The following is a 21,878-nucleotide window of genomic DNA, read 5'->3' as shown; positions in this document are numbered from 1 at the left end:
CTCCTATAAGCAGACACTTTAATTCTTTCTTTTCCAATTCCTGTTTGTACTTAAAATCTGTAACTTGTATATTTTGCTTCTCTTTGATAGTATAACCAATATGACCTCCACATGACATGAAGGCACAGGCAGCTCTATCTTTCTTCTTCATTCTTATACCATCTCTATGTGGATCTCAAGGTAAGCACCTTTATAATACACTCAAGTGTCAGTTGTTTGTATCATTAGATAGGAACATGAGCCACAAGGCAAGGGGGCTGTTTCCTCTGTAGCCATAGCTTGTCAACTTTTCTAACTTTTCTTCTATCTACTCTAAGGTTCTTTCTAATTGTCATCTGCTACCAAATATAAAATCTCTAGAAAGGCAAGTTTGATTGATTGGTTGATTTTTTTTTTTTTTTTAAGTGTAAGCTTAGTACTTACTTGACAGTTGACAAAAGGCGTTATCAGCTTTGCTAGGCCCTGTGGCAGTCATTTTAAATTATCCAATGAAATATTAGAGGTGTTTAGTAGAGCAATTAGGGAGGTTGACAAAAACACTCCTTTTCTTTCCCACCTTTCCATGTCTTTCTTCTCAGATGGTGCCACATTCCTCTAGCCCTTTGTACAGAGATAGACTAAATCTCTCTAAGGCAAAGTGGGACATGGCAGAGTAGAAAGAGCCTCAGAGGAGGGGGCAGAGGAAAAAGACTTTGTGACAAGGCCATATGAACACCCGATTATCCCATCTCGGGTGGCTTTGACCAAGGTCAAAGGAGTTTAGTCCATTGTCCGTAAGATAAGGTCCTCTCCAGTGCAAATATCACAGAATTCATAGATAGGGCATATGATCTACTTAAAATGTTTTGTGAATTGGTTAAAAAATCTGGATACTGCCTTCAGTGATTATGAAATGGGTAAGTACATAGTCTTTGCAAAAACCTGATTGTGATGAGTCCGTTTGCTCTTTAAAATCACCTTCTGAAGTTGACAGTAAAAAATATATATAAATACATATATATATATATAGACACACATATACAAACATATATATTAGGAGGATTGGACCTGTACATTTATATCCAGAATAATATTCCTTAACTATATTTTGATGGACTCATAGTATATCCTGAGAGTTGTCTTAAAGCCAAAATAAATGAATCACTTCATTTCCCCTTTTGGACTCCTCCTCTTATGTGCACCCTTTCTTGAAACTAATGTCTACATGTTCCCAACAGACCCCTTAATGCAGCATTGTCTTCTACATGTTCCAAATATTTCCTAACCCAACCAAGTTAAGTTTATTCTATTCTTTTAGGGCCTGCTGGCTCCAGCTAGCTGGATAAACTAATTTGTTATTGTTATAGTAGGTGTTAAAAATGAATGTGTTCAGGGAATAAAAATCAACAGGAATCTTTAATTTATATAATATACATAATTTCCAGCTGTAGCAGGCCAGGATCAGAGGAGAGATGAGACTATTGATCAAGCATGGAACAAAGTTTCTATGCTTTATGCTGTTGTCAATTCTCATGGTTACATTGAATACAACAGATACTCAATTGAAATTGCAGACACTCAAACATAGAGCTTCATGGCTTGTTTCTAGTAATTAGACTAGCAAGTGTTCTCGATAGATGATGTGGTCTGTTAATGATCAGGCTGCTGACCTAGGATAGTTCTTCTAGGTAGTCCTGATATAACCCTTGATAAGCACCCATCACTAATTCTCTTCATAACTGCTCTTGCTTTTAGATATGTTCTTTTTAGCTTCCTTAAGTCATGTTAGTATGAGTGAACAAATAGTCATTGGAAGACTTGATGAAGATGTAATTCTCCCTTGTTCATTTGAGAGTGGGCCCGATGTTGTAGTTCACTGGAAGAATCAAGATAACTATGTTTACTCATACTACAAAGACAGTGACCAGTTGGAAAAGCAAGATCCCAGATATGTAAATAGGACATCCCTCTTCCATGGTGAAATTCACAATGGGAATGCCTCCTTATCTTTCAAAAGATTAAAGCTTCAGGATGAAGGAATTTACATATGCTATGTGGGAACATCACCTGGAAAAATCATAAACAAAGTGGTACTAAAAGTGGGAGGTAAGTGTACATATAACATTTTACAAAACATGACAATGATACCATTCCATGTTTTCTGTAATGCCTTCTTAATTTAATATGCTATGGGCTTCCTTCCAAGATAATACATACAAACTACCTCATTATTTTTAATGCATAGTGTCTCATAGTTTAGACATGTTATAATTGATGCACCCGTTCCTCCATTAGTAGGTATTTAGGTATTTCTAGTGTTTTACATTAGAAAAAATGTTGTGATGAACATCCTTATATTTAATACTGGGAAATGATCTGAAACAAAAGTATCAGAAGTAAAATTTTAATATGGCACTTATACCAGCAGCATAAGAGTATATATTTTCCCCTTAAGTCTTATCAACACCTAATATTACCCATCTTAAGACATTCTGCCAATATGATAGCTTAAACATATTGAATTGATTTAAAGTATATTTTTCTGTTTTCTAAATGAAGTTAACTGTAATACTATATGATTTCCTCCAGTTTGTATTAACTTTATTTATCTAATAATCATTTATTTATTGAGAGGGGCATTTTCTAATGGGTTGTTTTATCTAGCTCTTGTTCTTTCTCCCTCTGTTCCATTTATCTGCTTCAGAACTTGACTCAGAAATCTAAGAATTATGGGTAAACAAAGAAGCAAAAAGGCTCTGAGTCAGTACCTGAAGAGTACAAACTGCTGTGTGAGCTCTAGTTTATCAGCTTTGACACCCACATTTTGACTGCTCAGTGAGGCCATTAGATTTTTTTCTAGAATTCTTTCTAGAGAATTGAGCTTGCTAGTTGCTATGTATCCATACATGCTCTTTTTTCCTTATAGATCACCAGACTATATCTTAAGGTTCTACAGAGTTTTTGCTGTTTTTCCTTTCAGAAACTGCCAAGTTTTGCTCACAAATCTTAGCTTTTCATTGCATGGGTATTAAAATAATGTGTTCTGCACAGATGGGCTAAAAAGAAGCTAAAGACAGTTCCTCACATGTCCTTCTTTCTCCCACATAGCTTTTGTCACACCTGTGATGAAGTATGAAAAGAACACCACAAACAGCTTCTTAATATGCAATGTGTTATGTGTTTATCCTTATCCAATTATCACATGGAAAGTGGATAATACACCAATCTCTGAAAACAATAAGGAAGAAATCGGATCTTTGGGTCCTTTTTATATTAACAGTAGAGTAAATATTACAGGATCAAATTCATCTTATCAATGTGCTATTGAAAACACATTGTTGAAGCAAACATGGACAGGGAGATGGACAATGAAAGGTAGGCTCCACAAGGCTTTTTGTGTACCTGTGCTGTCAGAGATTGGGAGGGAATGGGGTTTGATTTACAGGTTAAGAGAGGAACACAAAGGAAGGAAATGCATTTGCAGCAGTTAGAAGACCAGAACAGGAGTCCCAGATCTAATATTACTGGCTCTATTACCTCAAGCAATCATTTTTACTAATGAGCGTTGGTTCCTCGTTGGTAAAATGGAAGTAATTCTTACCTTGCAAGGTGTTTATGAGGTGAAGGAAAACAATTGTGAAATGGAAAGCAGAAAATACATCCATGAACATTACTGTATTTCTCTATGTTTCTTCTACATAAAATTTTCTACCTGCATTGCACTTTAGAAGATCAGAGGAGAAGGAAAGGATACTTGTTTCCCAGCAGGTCACAACCTCTGATTCTTGCCAGTTTTTCAACTAACAGAAATTAGTATTGTTTCTGTTTAGTCTCTTTATGTTTAGTCTTCTTAAGTAGTATTAGCCCGTTAATCTTTATCAGCACCTCTACTCCTTCCTCTCATTTATTTGAACAAACCCAAACTCTTACCAGTCTCTATAAGCTACTGTTTAAGATTTTAAGGAAAAGAAAAATTAATTTGGCACCATTTATCTAATTCTGAGGACAATTATCAATATTGTTTTATACTTCACTAGAAGCAAAGCAAATTTTTTCTATAAATCTCTATTATATGAGGAAAGTGGAGGTTAGCTTTCCTTTTTAGCCTTCTCTTCCCCTGAGTTTCTTTTTTTTAATATTTAAATTTATTGAAGTATAGTTGACTTACAATATTATATTAGTTTGCGGTATAAAACGTAGTGATATTTTTATAGATTACACACCATACAAAGTTGTTATAAAATATTGACTATATTCCTTGTGCTGGATATTACATCTCTGTGACTTATTTATTTTGTAACTGAAAATTTGTATCTCTTAATCATCTTTAACTATTTTGCTTCTCTTCCCATCCCTCTCCCTTCTGGTAACCACTAGTTTGTTCTCTGTATCTGTGAGTCTGTTTCTGTTTTATTATGTTTGTTTGTTTTTTAGATTCCAGATATAAGTGAAAACATACAGCATTCATCTTTATTTCTCTACTTATTTCACTAATTATAATACCCTCCAGGTCCATCCATGTTGTCACAATAGCAAGATTTTATTCTTTATTTATGGCTTAGTAATATTCTACTTTGTGTGTGTGTGTGTAACTCAAATCTTCTTTATCCATTCAGCTGTCAATGGGCACTTGGTTGCCTACATATCTTGGCTATTGTAAATAATTAGGCTATGAGCTATGAACATTGGGGTGCATATATCTTTTTGAATTAGTGTGTTTATTTTCTTCAGATAAATACTCAGGAGTCAAATTCCTGGATCATATGGTAGTTCTATTTTTAATTTTTGAGGAACCTCCATCATGTTTTTCATAGTGACTGCACCAATTTAAATTCCCACCAACAGTGCACAAGGATTCCCTTTTCTCCACATGCTCACTGACACTTGTTATTTGTTGTCTTTTTGATAACAGTGATTCTGCCAGGAGTGAGCTGATATCTCACTGCAGTTGCATTGATTTGCATTTCCCTGATGATTAGTGATGTTGAACATCTTTTCATGTGCCTGTTGGTCATCTGTATGTCTTATTTGGGAAAATGTCTACTCAGGCCTCTGCCCATTTTTTAAAATCAGATCGTTTGGGTTTTTTGTTTCATATTGAGTTGTATGAGTTCTTTATATGTTTTGGATATTAAACCCTTACCAGGTATATCATTTGCAAATATCTTCTACTTTTCAGTAGGTCACCTTTCAGTTTTACTGATGGGTTCTTTCCCTGTGTAAAAGTTTTAAAACTTGATTAGGCCTCATTTGTTTATTTTTGCTTTTGTTGCCCTTGCCTGAGGAGACAGATCAAAAAAGTATTGTTAAGACTTATAACAAAGAGCATACTACCTATATTTTCTTCCAGGAATTTTATGATTTCAGTTGTTACATTTAAGTCTTTAATCTGTTGTGAGTGTATTTTTGTATATGGTATGAGAAAATATTCTAGTTTTATTCTTTTACATGTAGCTGTCTACTTTTTACAACACCACTTATTAAAGAGACTGTCTTTTTTCCACTGTATATTTTTGCCTCCTTTGTCATAGATTAATTGACCATAAGTGCATGGGTTTATTTCTGGGTGCTCTATTCGGTTCCAGTGATCTATGTGTCTGATCTTTGTGCCAGTACCATACAATTTTGATTACTATAGCTTTGTAGGTGTAGTTTGAGGTCAGGGAGCATGATAACTCTAGCTTTCTTCTTTCTTAAGATTTTTTTGGCTATTTGGGGTCTTTTGTGTTTCCACACAAACTTTAGAATTATTTGTTCTAGTTCTGTGAAAAATGCATGGGTATTTTGATAGAGGTTGCATTGGATCTGTAGATTGCTTTGGGTAGTATGGACATTTTAACAATGTTAATTTTTTCCAGTCTATGAACACAGAACAGCTTTCTATTTATTTGTATTGTTTTCAATTTCTTTCATCAGTGTCTTACAGTTTTCAAAGTACAGGTCTTTCATGTCCTTTGTTAGATTTATTCCTACATATTTTATTCTTTTTTATTTAATTATATATAAGACTGTTTTCTTAATTTCTCTTTCTGATAGTTTTTTATTAATGTACAGAAACACAACTGATTTTTTGTACATTGACTCTGTATCCTGCAAATTTATTGAATTTGTTTATTCTAATAGTTTTTTGGTGGAGATTTTATGGTTTTTTATGTATGGTATGATGTCATCTGCAAATAGCAACAATTTTAATTCTTTTCTTTTAATTTGGGTTGCCTTTTTTTTTTTTTTTTCTTGTCTGATTGCTGTAGCTAGGATTTCCAATACTATGTTAAATAGAAGTGGCAAGAGTGGCATCCTTGTCTTGTTCCTGATCTTAGAGGAAAAGCTTTCAGCTTTTCATGCTTGAGTATGATGTTACCTGTGGGTTTGTTATATATGGCCTTTTTATGTGAATGTTATTTTCTCTCCAAACCAACTTTGTTGAGAGTTTTTATCATAAGTGGTTGTTGAATTTTGTCAAATGCTTTTTCTGCATCTTTTGAGATGATCATGTGAATTTTATCCTTTGCTTTATTAATGTGGTATATCAGATTGATTGATTGATATTAAACCATCCTTGCATCCCTGGGAAAAATTATACTTGATCATAACATATGATCCTTTTAATGTGTTGTTGAATTAACTTGGCTTACAATATTTTGTTGAGGATTTTTGAATCTATGTTCTTTGGGGATATTGGCCAGTAATTTTCATTTCTTGTAGTGTCTTTGATTGGTTTTGTATCAGGGTAATGTGGCATTGTAGACTGTTTTTGGAAGTGTTCTCTCCTTCAATTTTTTGGAATAGTTTGAGAAGGATAGGTATTAAGTCTTCTTTAAATATTTAGTAGAATTCTCCTGTGAAGCCATCTCATCCTGGACTTTTGTTTGTTGGAATTTTTTTTTAGTACTGATTCAGTTTTATTACTAGAAATCAGTCTGTTCAGCTTTTCTATTTCCTCCTGAATTAGTCCTGGAAGAGTATAAGTTTCTAGGAGCTTATCTATTTCTTCCAGGTTGTCCTATTTGTTGGTGTATAACTGTTTATAGTATTCTCTGATGATTGTATTTCTGTGATATTGGTTGTAACTTCTCCTCTTTCTAATTTTATTTATTTAGCACATCTCTTTTTCTTGATGAGTCTGGCTAAAGGTTTTTCCAATTTTGTTTATCTTTTCAAAGAAATAGCTCTTGGCTTCATTGATCTTTTCTATTGTTTTTTGGTCTCTACTTCATTTATTTTCACTCTGACCTTTGGTATTTCATTTCCCTACTAGCTTTGGTCTTTATTCAGTCTTCTTTTTCTATATCCTTTAGAAAAGATACTTTATTTGAGATTTTTCTTGTTTCTTGAGGTGGGCCAGTATCATGATATACTTCCCTCTTAGAATTGCTTGTGATGCATCCCATAGATTTTGGAACATTGTGTTTCTATTTTCATTTGTCTCAAGGTGTTTTTTGATTTCCTCTTTGATTTCTTCATTGACACTTTGTTTTCTAGTAGCATATTGTTTAGTCTCCACGTTTGTGCTCTTTCCAGTTTTCTTCCTGTAATTGATTTCTAGCTTTATACTATTGTAGTCAGAAAAGATGCTTGATATGATTTCAGTCTTCTTAAATTTATTGAGACTTATTTTATAACCTAGCATTGTGACCTATCCTGGAGAATGTTCCATGTGCAGTTGAAAAGAATGTATATTCTGATTTTTTTGTATGGAATGGTTTTTAGTTATCTATTAAGTCAGTTTAGTCTAATGTGTCATTTAAGATCATTTGCTTATCTGGGAAACTATTTTTTCTTCAATTCTGAATGATAACCTTCCTTGGTAGAGTAACCTAGGTTGTAGGGTTTTTCCCCTTTCAGCATTTAAAATATATCATACCACTCCCTTCTAGCCTGCAAAGTTTCTGCTGAAAAATTAGCTGATGGTCTTATAAGCGTTCCCTTTTATGTGACTCTTTTTCTCTTGCTGCCTTGAAAATTTTTTTGTCTTTAACTTTTGCCATTTTGATTATGATATGTTGGTGTGGATCTCTTTGGGTTCATCTTGTTTGGGACTCTTTGAGATTCCTGGACCTGAATATCTGTTTCCTTCTTCAGATTAGGGAAATTTTTAGCCACTATTTCATTAAATGTTTTCTACCCCCTTTCTCTCTCTCTTCTCCTTCTGGGACACCTATAATATGAATGTTAGTATGCTTGATGTTGTCCCAGAGGTCCCCTTAAACTATCCTCATTTTAAAAATGTATTTTTTCTTTTTTGTTGTTCTGATTGGGTGGTTTCCACTATTCTATCTTCCAGGTCACTTACACATTCTTCTGTATTACCTAATCTGCTCTTGATTCCCTCTAATTTTCATTTCAGTTATTGTATTCTTCAGCTCTTTTTTATATTTTCTAATTCTTTGTTGAAGTTCTGTGTTCCTCTGTTCTTTTATTGAGTTTGGTGAGCATTTTAATGACCATTGCTTTGAACTCTTTATCAGGTAAACTACTTATCTCCATTTCATTAGGGTAGTTCTTTCATTTGGAACATATTTCTCTGTCTTTTCAATTTGTTCAACTCTCTGTTTGTGTTTATAAAATTAGGCAAGACAAATACCTATCTCAGTCTTGAAGGTATGTCCTTATGTGAGAGTCTCCCTATGCAGTCTCTGTGTGCCCAGTGGCTTTGGTGGGAGAGCTGGATATGAAGCAAGCATGGAGAGGGGCTTTTTCTGGGGCACACCAGGGCTATCACTGGCACGGGCTGGAGCTGGGGGGTGGGGTGGGCTAGAGTTGGAGCCTGGTATGGACTGGGGCTTCTCCTCAGGTGTGTTGGGGGCTGCTGCCTTGGTGAGGGGTGGGGACTAGAGCTGAGCCAATCACAGGCCAGGGCTTTTCCTGGGGCATGTGAGGACTACTGCCTTGACAGGGGTGGAGCTGGAGCAGTGCAGGGTCTCCCTCATGGGTGTGGGTCCTGACTAGATCACTTCTCTTCCCCTCCTATTCACCTTGGTGTATTTTTTTCTTTATATACTTAGTTATAGATGAGCCATTCTGCTGATCTTCAGGTCATTCTCAGAGAGAGTTGTTCTATACGTAGTTGTAGTTTTAGTGTGTCTGTGGGAGGAGGTGAGCTTGGGGTCCTCCTACTCTGCCATCTTGGTGCTGCCTCCACCCCTGAGTTTCAAATTCTCAAAATATTCACCAAGAATACACTAAAAATATGAATTATTCACTACGTTTATATTATGTCAATAGTGTGAGCAGCCAGTGTTCTCTGTTCATCAGCCAGGTAGCAATGGAAAAATGGGAAAGGGTTGAAAATATTAAATTGCAAATATTTTCTATGGAAAAATCATAATTTCTCATGTTTATTCAGAAATGAGTATCCTGGAGTTCCAACAGTTCCTTAGGCTCAACGTTATTTTGTCTTGTTGAGGATCTATTATGTGCCAAGCTTTGTCACTTTCAGACTGTGAACTTAAGAACCAGATGTGTACTAGATGCTGTGGACTCTTACTTCTGGATCCACAGCATCTAGTACAAACATGTAAAAATAAAACTAAACCAGGAACGTAGCATACAAAAAGAGTGAGTAATTCTGTTCACTGTGGTTGGGTATGGATCAGGTTTTTACGGAATATATGCTTAAGGAATTTGCGTAAGGGCAGAATTTTAAAGGAGCAGTAGGAAATTCCAAGAGAACATAGGCATTCCAGGCAAAAACATACTATATGCAAAAGCACAGAGGAGTAAATATTGCTTGAATTTGTGGAAATATAAATGGTTGAGGGTTAAACTGAAGTATCAAAAGATAAGCCTAGAGTAGAAGGCAAAAACCAGATCAAATGCCTTCATCTTGATAAAGAGCTTGAGCCAACCCTGGAGGTATTATGGAGCCAAAGGATATGAAATATTGGAGCGACTGGAAGTGGCATTTTAGATGGCTTGCTTTGGCATCACTCTCTCACAGGTGGACTGCAAAGTAGGTATGTCTAGAACCAGGGAGAACAATTCACGGTAGTCCATAGAGGTCAGCTGACAGAACCAGAGAATAGGAAGGACAAGATGGAATTAGCCCTGGAGGGGCAAGCTAAGAATACCCAGCAGAGTCCCTGTTCTAAGAGCTCGGTCCAGTGAGGAATTACCTGCACAGTTAGAAATACACTTCTTTTTTTTCTGTGGTACGCGGGCCTCTCACTGTTGTGGCCTCTCCTGTTGCAGAGCATAGGCTCCGGACGTGCAGGCTCAGCGGTCATGGCTCACGGGCCTAGCCGCTCCACGGCATATGGGATCATCCCAGAGCAGGGCACGAACCTGTGTCCCCTGCATCGGCAGGCGGACTTTCAACCACTGCGCCACCAGGGAAGCCCAGAAATACACTTCTTACATGCAAGAAAAGAGACTCTGTCTTGAAAGAGAGATTAAGAAGTGGTTGAGACCATGACACTAGCAGAGACTGCCATGGTGTAGATAGTGACAAGGCCGTAACTCCAGCACTCAGGGTCAGCAGAAGAAGATCACTGAGTTTAAAAGGCTGATAACCATAGCAACATTCTTGAGTGATCACTGTCAGGCTGTAGGAGTTAAAACCCAGGTGTGTCACCTCTCTAGCTGGCCCAGGCTTAGGTATCCTGAAGCCTAAGCTTAACCTTGGTGGGAGACTTTGAAATAGTGGTAGTAAAGCTTTTAATAAACTCCACAGTACAAATATCTCATTGCTTTCCAAAAGGTATTTTCAAAGATATTTCTAAGTGTAACTTAGAAAATTCATTTGAAAATTTTCATTAATCTTTACTTTTCTATTCTGTTGTTAGATGGCCTTCGTAAAATGCAAAGTGAAAACATTTCACTCTCGTGTAAACCTGAAAACAGTTCTTTCCTACCAAATCAAGATTTCATAGTCACTTGGTCCAGAGTGGACAGGGGGAATTCTTTGGTCCTGGCTTACTTTCTGAACTCCTCACAAGAAACAATTATCAATGAACCCCTACTTTCATGGAACAAAGAGCTGATAAACCTGCATGACTTCTCTTTGACTTTGAAGGATCTTCGTCTTTCAGACAGTGGGGAATACCTGTGCAATATTTCTTCAAGCAAGTATACTTTACTCACCATCCAAACACTGCATGTAGGTAAGTTACAAGTAGGGTTGGATAATGGGTTTTGGGTACAGCATTAGAGATTGTGAACATCAAACAGGAAAATTAGGTTGCCATTTCAAGAATACCTTTGAATAGAAATTCTGAAAATACTGTCTACAGGGATACTTCCAGTCACGACAATCTCCCCTTCAACCGCAGGCAAGTCTTGCATTGGAAAAAAAAAAAAAAATTACTCCCAGAAGACTTCCTTTTTAGGGTTTCAGGGCTTCAGAAATGAAGAGGGAACCTATATGTTTTGTTACTCTGTGAGCTGAGCATCTTCAGTTCCTGCTTACCATTGTGCCTCATCTGTGCCTCAGGGTCTGGGTTTGGGGAGTTGAAGCTGTGTAGGTATAGGAGAAAGTTAGAATTTGGACTCTGCTGGATGCTGGGGAAGCATGGTCTGTGAATCTGGTGAAAACAGTTATCAAAGGACATTTGAAACATTACATGTATGCCTGATTCAGCTCTTTTTTTTTTTCTTACCTCTATTGGTAGCTAACTGGTAAAACACATTAATTAAAATATTTCTAGTCCAGTATCCATAGAGTCATGGAATGTGTACTCATGAAGTTGACTTTCAAGGTGGGCTGATCACCCTTACCCTTAAGTGATCAACTTGACATCATGGGAGACCATGGCACGTCTCTTTCTATTCTTTATTAAAATATGAGTCAGTGAAACATATGCTTTAGAAATATTTTTATCATTCTATATATGAAAATTAGGAGAAATAACAGATTTGAAGGTTTGGAGATTCTATGTAGTACATTTGGAGATAAGAATACAGAGTTGTCCTTGGGTCAAGGACAACTTCAAATAGATAGAAACTTCAAGACACTAAGTGATAACACTCCCTTTGTAGAGTTGCTACTTTGAGGGTACTGAAAACTGAGATGCAGATGAAGCTCCTATTTTCCCCCCAAATAGGACTGTCACTTTTACATAAAATACACTTAAGCTTTAATTCTATTTTCTTAAATGTTGGATTCATTTTGGAGTTTAGAAAAATAATCAGGAAGAAACAGTCTGAAGACCACATCTGGCCCATCTTTCTAATTAGAGGTCTAATTTTCAGTTTACACAAAGTGACCATTCCATCTCTGTCAAAGAAAAGCTTTTCAGAACCTCTCATTCTGAAGTAAAATACTGGTCAGTTGAGACTGCAAGAGGGTTTGCCCGTACTTCCCCCCAGAAAGAGGTCGATAGCAGGAACTACCCCATCAGGGCAGGGAACAGCACAAACACTCTTTCAAGGAAACTTGGTGTTCTTTACTGAATTGCAATTTTCTGCTTGCTGCCTTGCCCAGGAAATACTGCAGTATTTGAAAAGGAGGCCCAGATAGTGGGGCTTATGATTCCTAGAGTCTGGATCTTCTCTAGAAAGGTTGCACTGAATTGAATGAAATTAAATAATTCTTGCTAAATTTTGCTGCTGAATCAATACGTGATCTTGGACAAATCCCTTTACAGATGGGGGAACTGAGGGTCATGGATAAAGTAAGAAGCTATACATTGCAGAATTTTCTTCAGGAGGAAAAATATGCCTATGAAAACACATTAGGAAGTCAACATTTCTACTTAATTACTCCTTCTCTACATGGGTATAGAATTTCAGGGTGACAAATATGTGGAGAGATTAATGTTTTATTGGTTGTAAAACATTAAGTAAAAGTATATTCATAAAAATTGACACCTGTTATACAGAGCTGTTCATTTTAAAGAAAAGCCATAATTATCTTCCCCCCTGAATTTGACCTCTGTTCTCTAATGCTTGCTCCTTACTCTTTGGTAGAAAATGGATTATAAGATTAGCTGGTTCTGACTTTGGTTACTCAAGGTCTCCAAGCTCCTGGCTTCTGAGTTCCCCACTTCCTTTAATACTAATTATAACAATGCTAGTTCCAACCAAGATGCTGAAAGAGTTCTGGCTCCTCCAGTTATCCCTGAGGAGCTCCAAGCACTGTTGGTTATCCTGGTGGTCACCTGTCACCTTTTACTCAAGATCATGGCTCCTCTCTACTCTTCTCATCACGCCTGCACTGCTCATCTCTATTTCTCTAGGATCCTGCCTTCTCCATGCCAAGGGTACACTGCAACCTCCCTTCATCCCCCAAGGAATACACTAGGCTGAGGCTAGTTTGTAGTCATAATTATTCCTTTGTAAAAGAGTGTTGATTATCTTATTACAATTAAAAATAATAAAGACTTAAAATACATAGAAGACTCATTCTCTCTCAAGTTTTCAGACTTTTTCTCTCCTGACTCTCATCCCCACTAGGCCCCAAATTGGTTAATATCACAGCTTTGGCAGGTTTCCCACAATAGACACACTAAGGTTGGGAGTTATTATTTATGCTTATGAAAAACTCTGGTCCAGACAGGACTGTTGTTCATATCTTTAATGGGTCTTTTCACTAGGAAGAGTTTTTTCACTAATATGAAATCTGTCTCCCATCCAGAATGCAGAAATAACTAGTTATAAAATTAATAAACATACTCTACTCACCCATCTATACATTTTCTTTTATTTTCTGGTAACTTTTCTTCCAGCTTATAGACCTTTTGTTTGTTTTATTTAGAAGCAAGTCAAGGAACAGTTGTCGGAATAATTGTTCCAACATTGGTGGCAGTCGTGGTGGCAGTTTTGTTGCTTTCAGGGGTAACTCGAGCCATTAAATCAAGAAGATGCATCTGTTTCTGCACAGGTAATATCTCATGGAGGATTTGGTCTTGTGCCTGGGTGTTCAGGTAGAGGTGTATGAAAGATACACCTGCAGGTGCACACCTACACTGCTGCTAGGCATGCAAATAGATCTGAATTTTCTGCAGAGTTGTTTTTAAACTTTTTCAAAAATTCTTTAAAAGGTGCCCACATTTCCACCTAACTATTTACTTCTAGGAAATTATCCTGAGTTAAATGGTCAGAGACACAGCAAGCTATATACAAGCACATCCATTGAATTACACTGCCAGTTTTTCATTGAATATTTTAATAAATAACAGGAAATTGATTAAATTAATGGAAGGTCACGTGTTATTGAAGTTGTTTTTTTTGTCTTTTTTCTACTAAAGAGAGAAAATTTAGATCTGGCAGTAAAATAATACACAGGATGATCTGAATTATCTTGCATTGAAAAATAGCTGGAAAGAAGCCAAGATGTTCTTTGCCTTTGTAGAGAGGTACTACACATCTCTCCACCATACATCTGCCCAAGTACTTCTATTATGTCTGGACTTCCTTAAGTCCCTGGGCTCTCTTTTCTCTTTCTTTGAGTTTCGCCTATAGTTGCTACTGCTCAAAACAGCATTGTCCTTGATGGGCTATTTTATTTTAATCCTTGTTAAGTTTTTAAAAACACTTTTTCTAAATTTTCTGCTGGAAACTACATTAAGATTCCATGGTCACAGGACTTCTTAAAAGACTTTGCTTTTATCAGCAGAATTAGATCTATGAAAAGCTTGAATTTACTTATTTCCACATTTTACAGATCAGAAAACTAGAATCCAGAAAGTTAACACAAATGCTAAGTAGGTATGTGAAACGGACTCTTACCTTCACCGCCTAAGATGATGCAGCTGACCAGTGGCAGAGGTAGATCTAGGCCCCAAGAAGCTCTCCCTTCTTTCATCATCTCTCCGAGAAAGCTCTGAGTGTCCTGGGAGGTTGAAATAGATCCCATGTCCCCTCTTTTGACCGATATTTGCCTATTGCCCCTGCGGAAGTTAGGGTTATTTGATCTAGCAGACACCATTATTGAAGGTAGGATTTTAAGGGTGATAGTGAGTGAGGATTTCACCAGTTGTAGCCCTGTGATTGTTTATACTAATAGGTCAGTCCCCTTACTTGTTGCTCCTGTCTCTTAGCTGCCAGAAGTAGAAAAAGATGGGAGGTTGCAGGTAGCCTAGTTTGTCCCCCACATGCAAACCCTAATATAATGATACTTGTGATTAGATTAGGTTCCAAGTATAGGAGAGGGGGCATTACATACTGCTGAAAAATGATGGTTTAGTTTCTAGACTGGAAGTGTGCACAAGTGAAGTTCCAACACAAAGTACCTGGCACACTCAAAACGGGATGAAGGGGAGCACAGAAGATAGTGCATTCCCCCAGAACTTTGCTAGAAAACCTGAACTTGAAGGGACAAGGAGAAAGAGCAGTGCCCAAAACCTGCAAGGAGAGTCATGGGACAAGCTGTGTTGTAAGGGGGACGCCTGCACTCAGAGGACACAGGCAGACTATAGGGAAGGAGCTAGAATAAGTACCTGATTTTGCCCTTACCTCCCTTTGATCTCCACTCCAACTGGAAACCAGAGGAAAGAGAAGCCCTGCAGGTAGAACCCATCCAGGTCAGCTTCCCGTGGCAGAGAGCAGGATGGATTCTGATTCTGGAGGAGCAGTCAGGAGATATCGGAAAAAACCATGTTAGGGTATTGACCACTTAAAATAAAAAGAAGTTCCATGGTTCTGTAGTTAGGTGGGCTGAAAATATATTTCAAGCTGTTAAACTAAAAGTCACAAAACCTCCAGTTCCCAGGTTGTTGTTTCATATGACTATGGCTTGTATGTTTTCTTTTAAAAGTCCCTTTTCTATTACTCTGTTTTAAAATGCCCTTAGTATAAATTATCCTAGATTTTAGCAAGACCCAGAAGGAAGGCCTTCCTTGAGAAATGACATTATGTCTCTTTTCCCTATCCATCACCACCTTGGCTATTTTCCATTGTTTATATCTGGTAGGAATCAGGCCAACCATCTTAAAGGGCCAGGAATTGCTGGCCTGGTTGAATTGCCTTTATCCCTGCTTTGGAGGACCTGAATCAGCCATAAGAATTTACTGCTGTCTGTTTCTGATGAGATATTTGTACATTAAATGCCTTTTTAATGCTGTTTGTTGGAAAAAAGATCTGAAGAGGGGAGTAACTAACGTGCTTCTAATAACATAATTATACTGAGGAGGGAATAAAGGAGAATTTGGGTGTTTGCAAAGACATGTTTTCTTAAGTTCTGTTTTTTCTTGTAGAAGGGCATCCACCTACTGATCAGAGATCTAGCCATACAGGTACTGAAGAAGAAAACATGGTAAGGCATTTCCTTTATCAAACTATTTCTAGTATAAGGATGCTACTGTAAAAGGTAATTGAAGTTTTGACTGATTCACATATCATCATGCAGGACTTTTACACAGAAAAAAAGGCAGGAGGGATTGCAGGATAATAGCATGGGAAAAAAAAATACACTTAGGGCTTCCCTGGTGGCGCAGTGGTTGAGAGTCCGCCTGCCAATGCAGGGGACGCGGGTTCGTGCCCCGGTCTGGGAAGATCCCACATGCCGCGGAGCGGCTGGGCCCGTGAGCCATGGCCGCTGAGCCTGCGTGTCCGGAGCTTGTGCTCTGCAACGGGAGAGGTCACGACAGAGAGAGGCCCGCGTACTGCAAAAAAAAAAAAAAAAAAAAAATACACTTAGGCTTTTCCCACTGTAATTAAACATGCTCTACTCGCTTAAATAAGTGCTTGCTCTTATCATCTCCAACTATTATTTGTAAAGATGATTTCAAATGGCACTATGCACCAATATACTTATTATTCTGATGGAAACATGGGATTGCATAGGAGTGGAAGGCAATACAGACAGATAAAGAAGAAAAAAGCAGACTATAATTTCTGACCGGACTCAGACTGCTGACCTACACTTTTCCAGCCACTTCTAGGTTCCTTCAGAACTTATAATTCACTTACAAATTATAGCTTGATTGCATACTTCCTTTTTGCTGCACATCTTTTATTATTTATGAGTTCCATTAATTAGCATAAATAACAGTAAAGAGTGGGGTAAACTTGTTTTTCTACTTGTTAAAATCTCAGGAACATCTAGCAGGAAAATTAAAATTAACTGATAAGACCCAGACTTCATAACTACTTATTTTATACCTGTCTCATGGATCTCTGATGCAAACAGTAGCTTAAAACCCCCTCCTCCCAAAAAACAAAACCAAACACTACCAGCATTAAATACTTAAGATAAAAATGGCTATTCTGACATGAACAACAGTGATTTTGAGTCCATTTTTCTTGGTTCTAGGCTCTTTCAGAATATTCATTCAGTAAAGGAAGTGAAGACAGGAGTTGACAACACAGCACAAACATCCTTAATATCCAGTGATCTCACCTCCCCTTTCTTCACTGCAATTCCAGCAAAGGCTTCTCATGACCTGACAATTCTACCATTGCAAAGACTTGTGATACTGGAAAGAGAATAAGTACGTTCTTTCTCACGACCTAAGAATCACTCATTGATTCCCCCTACATGCATCAAGATTATAAATGCCTGGATGCCAAGGGTTCCAGTTCAGCTTGGAAAAGAACTATCCCATTCATTTACATTCCTGCTGCAATCAGCCCAAGAGGCTACAGTGAGGTTTCTGCCAAGAACTCAGAAGAAATGAATCACTAAGAGATGATTCAAAATCTGATTAACTAATGATGGGTGAGTGGTAGAAGCAGAAGTCACTTTAGTGAAAAGGTGAAAAGCCAGAGCCTAGAAAACAAGGCAATGGATTTGCTAAAGTATTGTACTCTAGTTTTATATGAATGGTTAATATCAGTTTAATCAACTAGATTTAGTATGGTGAGTCTTAGGGACCCCCAAAGAGTAAGAATGTCAGTATCTCTAAGACTACCCAGGGTGCAAAGGGCCGAACTAAAAAATTGACATCTCTGGGGTTGGGTTGTACCTTTCAACACCAGGGTTTGCATAGCTGAGTGACCCTAGTTATGAAGATAATTTGATTTACTCTTTTGGCTCAGTTGTCATATTGTTAATCAGATTTCTAATAAATTTAGATTTTCATATAAATTTTTTATGCAAGGAGAGAATGGATAATTCAGATGACTGGATAATCTGTTTTCAATTTCATTATCAATAAATAAGAAAGAAAGCCTAACCAGGACTTTTTTTTAACTTATTCAAGTTTTTAATCGTATAGCTTACAGGAGAAAACCAATCCTCAGTTGTGTATTAATACTACCTGGTCCAATTTTCTTTATCAGCTGGACTTCTTTCACAATCTCCTACTTTGCACATAGTTCTCTTGACTTCAGGTATTTGCTACAATGTTGTGACCAGTGTTCATCACAAACGGTGAAGTATGAAGGACACTGAAAGAAAAACTTGAGAAAAGGACATAGGATACTTGGTGAGTAGAAAGTGCTCAGAATCACTCTAGTCTACTTACGGTGATGAGGGTGATAAATTTAAAGACCAAAGCCAACACATTGAGGATGGCGGACAAGAAGGACTCTGTGTCCTTCAATGCCGCTGAGTCCCTGAATTAATCTTAGAGCCACCTGTGTGAAGCAGGTTGGATCAGAGAGGCAGACTGCTGAGAACGACAGAATAAGGATTTATTATAGAGATTCAACATTATACAATTGTGGGCACTGGTGAAGAAGTCCGCACCAGGCTGTCCCCTCTGCATCTGGTGCTGGGCCTGAGGTCAGGAAGGACAGCTGGAGATGGACTGAGGATGGACTGGAATTTATAAGAACAAACTGGACCCCATGTGGTCTCTCAGGGCCTCCAAAGTCAACACTGTGAGTGACCTGTAAGATAAGCTGGCGCCCATTGCCATGGAGCTGCACACCTGCCAGGCGAGGATTCTGACAGGAGCTGAGAGAGCTGCGGGTCCACAGAGCTGTGGCCCATCTCAGCTAGCTCACCTTTTTAGCCTGGAGTAATATTTGCCAGCTGTCACTGTGCCTGGGGCCATACATTGACCTTATGAGCACAGAATGAACCCAGCTGTTCCTTCACTTCTTCCTCTCAAATCTGGTGCATATTTCTCTTGTGACCAACTTTAATCCAGAACCACACAGGAAACATACCTCCAGCTTAGCCAAATTGGTACAATACAAAGACAGCATACCAGCTATCACTGATCTGAACATCTTGTGTGGGGTGTTGCTTCAGTATTGCACAAGTATGTAGCCTACGTGGTTGTCCAGCAGGAGGGTTTTACCTATAAGTGCAAAATGCTTAACTATGACTATATGTAAATCACTATAGAATGCTAAGAAAAGCCTGTTGTCTCCCACCATTAGTGGCTAAAAATATAGACTCACGGATGTAGAAATAAGGCCAGCCGAGTTCACTAACTTCAGTAATAACCATTTATAGTCCCCGTGGACCATAACATAGCTCATGTCTTCTGTGAATATTACTCATTAAGAAGGAATATGGACAAAGTATTTATTTTAACATCAGAATTTAAAAGATTCTTGCATCTATTTAATCTTTCATGGGAAATGTTTACTTGCCTCTGAGGATCAAAAAAATCCCCACTACACTTGGAGGCAACAATATTCCCTTTTATTTCATTTTCTGATCACCTTGTTTAAACTACTTTTGACACAGCATAAACATGTTTTTTAAAATGTCTGTTTCACAAATGAGTGGATATATGAAAACAGAGACTTATCGATACAGAGAACAAACTAGTGGTCACCAGTAGCGGGAGGAGTAGAGGGAGGGGAAGGGGATTAAGAGGTACAAACTACTAGGTATAAAATAAATGAGACACAAGGATGCAATGTACAACACAAGGAATATAACCAACATTTTATAATAACTTTAAATGGAGTATAATCTACAAATGTCAAATCACTATGTTGTACACCTGAAACTAATATAACATTGTAAATCAACTATACTTCAGTAAAAAAATTAAGTGTATGTTTCAAATGCAACTTAAGTTTCTGGCCATAAAACAGTACCTCCTGTACTTCTCCAGCCTCTGTCCTTCATAAACAAGGACTGGTCATTCTTCATGAACCTGAAAAACGGAATATCAGTGTGTTCTGTGAGATTCCTGTGACTTTCACGCATACCAAGAACCAAACCCAGTGCTTTCCAGACGTAAGCAGGACTTAGCCAACTCTTCCTTAGCTTCAAAGGGAGGCAGGAAATTGAGGCAATTATCTGCATGAGAGAAACCCAACACCGGTAACTCACCGCAAGGGTGTGCTCGGTCACGCAATTTTCTGCTCACCTTGCATTGCCGGTGAAGGCAGCGCCCTCTATAGAAGACCCCATGAGGGAGAGACTAGCCACATCGCCAATTTGCTCCACAGACCTGATGCACAGTTCTATCAGAAAACCTTTTCCCTTGGTTTATGACAGTGGAAGGAATTTCAGGCTCTCCTCCTGTGAATGGAAAACAGTTAGTCATTGCACTGCCAAGGACGATTTTCCTATTCATCTCTGGCCTCTCAGAAGCAATTTCTGCTTCACACATTTTATTCTTTGTTGGAAATAATCGTGACAAAGTCGAATGCATTACATCTGTTTCCGAGGCCCTTCGACCTCCTGCAGCTGAGTGCAATTGCCGCACGTGTGAAGTATTTCCCTAAACAACTCCATTACATGGGGTTGCTGGGCAGCTTCTGCACAGAAGACCCCAATCTGAGGCCATAACACTTCTCAAACTGAGGCCAGAGTTCAAACCACTTAACTGGACCTCTCCATATAGGCCTTATCCCTGAGACAACTATTTGCTCATCGATAAGAAATTTCTGGTCTGCAAATGTCTCATATTTCTCATATTTGGATCCATATATATTCAATATAACCAACTTTTAGTCTCTTCTTCAAAAGAAATCCTTCGCCCTCCCGTAAGGTAGTATTTATTATTGGCTGCCCTATCTACTTATCTTGCACGATTAGTAATTCATTTATAATAAATAAGAAAGACCAAGCGTGTACCATGTTTTTAAAACTGAAATGACAGTGCCTGTGCTAAGTGCCCTGTAGGCATTCTGTGGGGGGTATCCAACCTCCTTTAATTCTCTCCTTCTAAAGCCAGATCGCACTTTAAAACTGTGTTTCTGGGAACAATCTCAATGAGGAAGCTGAGGCTACCCTAACTGCCACAGTATGAAGTTTGTGTCCCCGCCCACAAAATTCATAGGTTGAAATCCTAACCCCTATGGTGATGGTAGTAGGAGATGGGGCCTTTGGGAAGTGATTAGGTCATGAGGGTTGAGTCCTCGTGACTGGTATTAATGCCCTTATGCAAAAAAGACCCCAGAGAGCTTCTTCCTTCTCTTTCTACCATGGGAGGTTACAGTGGGAAGAGGGCCGTCTACAAGGAAGTGGCCCTCACCAGATACCAAACCTGCCAGCACCATGACCTTGGACTTCCCAGCCTCCAGAACCGTGAGAAATGTTTGTAGTTTGTAAGCCATTCAGTCTCTGGTATTCTGTTATGGCAGCCTGAACAGACTAAGACAATGACCCTGCCAAGCCTACAGTTTAGCACTCTCTGTCACTCTATCACTTTACCAGGAAAATTAGGGCACTGGCCCCTACTATTGGATCAGAACTAAAGTTTGGGGGACCAGAGATGTAGACAGTCCCTTTCTCTGTTTTAGGGAAGATAGCTAAAAAGCAGGACTCTTGCATTTGTTCTCATTCATGGCCTCAATTTTAAACGTGTCTGCCTGGGGTCTCCACGTCAATATGATACAAAGTCACATACCTGCCCACAATAGAAGGAGTTCACTTAGAATTTCAAGCAGATCCAGCAGATCCATCTGTGCTTCTTTAATCATCTTTGCTCCCTGGACTTCTGACGGTTCTACCCACATGAATCTAGGCCCTGGAGCTCAGAGCCTGCACATTAACCTAGAATTAAGCATTTGAGAAGCGTAAATACAATGTGCATACCACTCAAATGCTTAGTGCTTCATACTACCTGGACAAGTAGAATTAATAAATATAGGAAGATTTTGTC

The 21,878-nt window shown here is 38.2% G+C and overlaps 1 protein-coding gene and 2 long non-coding RNA genes across 3 annotated transcripts; 1 reads left to right on the top strand and 2 right to left on the bottom strand.

Moving 5' to 3' along the window:
- Positions 1–116: 116 nt before the first annotated feature.
- HHLA2 (HHLA2 member of B7 family) lies at positions 117–17,218 on the top strand. The gene is made up of 7 exons (XM_059063628.2): positions 117–180; positions 1,735–2,085; positions 3,088–3,354; positions 10,764–11,077; positions 13,651–13,798; positions 16,113–16,171; positions 17,171–17,218. The coding sequence occupies exons 1-7, from the start codon at positions 117–119 to the stop codon at positions 17,216–17,218; spliced, it is 1,251 nt and encodes a 416-aa protein (XP_058919611.1).
- Positions 1,819–15,635, bottom strand: LOC136794265 (uncharacterized). Its single transcript, XR_010840789.1, has 3 exons — positions 15,373–15,635; positions 14,647–14,749; positions 1,819–1,855 (listed from the first exon to the last, which is right to left on the bottom strand). It is a non-coding gene; the product is annotated as an uncharacterized lncRNA (long non-coding RNA).
- A 1,016-nt stretch (positions 17,219–18,234) lies between the features above and the next one.
- On the bottom strand, positions 18,235–21,746 carry LOC136794264 (uncharacterized). Its single transcript, XR_010840788.1, has 3 exons — positions 21,624–21,746; positions 20,136–20,290; positions 18,235–18,258 (listed from the first exon to the last, which is right to left on the bottom strand). It is a non-coding gene; the product is annotated as an uncharacterized lncRNA (long non-coding RNA).
- Positions 21,747–21,878: the final 132 nt, after the last annotated feature.

Source organism: Kogia breviceps, chromosome 5, assembly GCF_026419965.1.
Source record: "Kogia breviceps isolate mKogBre1 chromosome 5, mKogBre1 haplotype 1, whole genome shotgun sequence".
Taxonomy (NCBI): domain Eukaryota; kingdom Metazoa; phylum Chordata; class Mammalia; order Artiodactyla; family Physeteridae; genus Kogia; species Kogia breviceps.
This window is presented reverse-complemented; position numbering and strand designations above follow the sequence as displayed.

Coding starts and splice junctions, on each gene's coding strand:
- HHLA2 (XM_059063628.2), top strand. CDS start 117: ATGAAGGCACAGGCAGCTCTATCTTTCTTCTTCATTCTTATACCATCT. Junction 11,078..13,650: donor TCACCATCCAAACACTGCAT/GTAGGTAAGTTA, acceptor TCCAGCTTATAG/ACCTTTTGTTTGTTTTATTT. Junction 13,799..16,112: donor ATGCATCTGTTTCTGCACAG/GTAATATCTCAT, acceptor TTTTTCTTGTAG/AAGGGCATCCACCTACTGAT.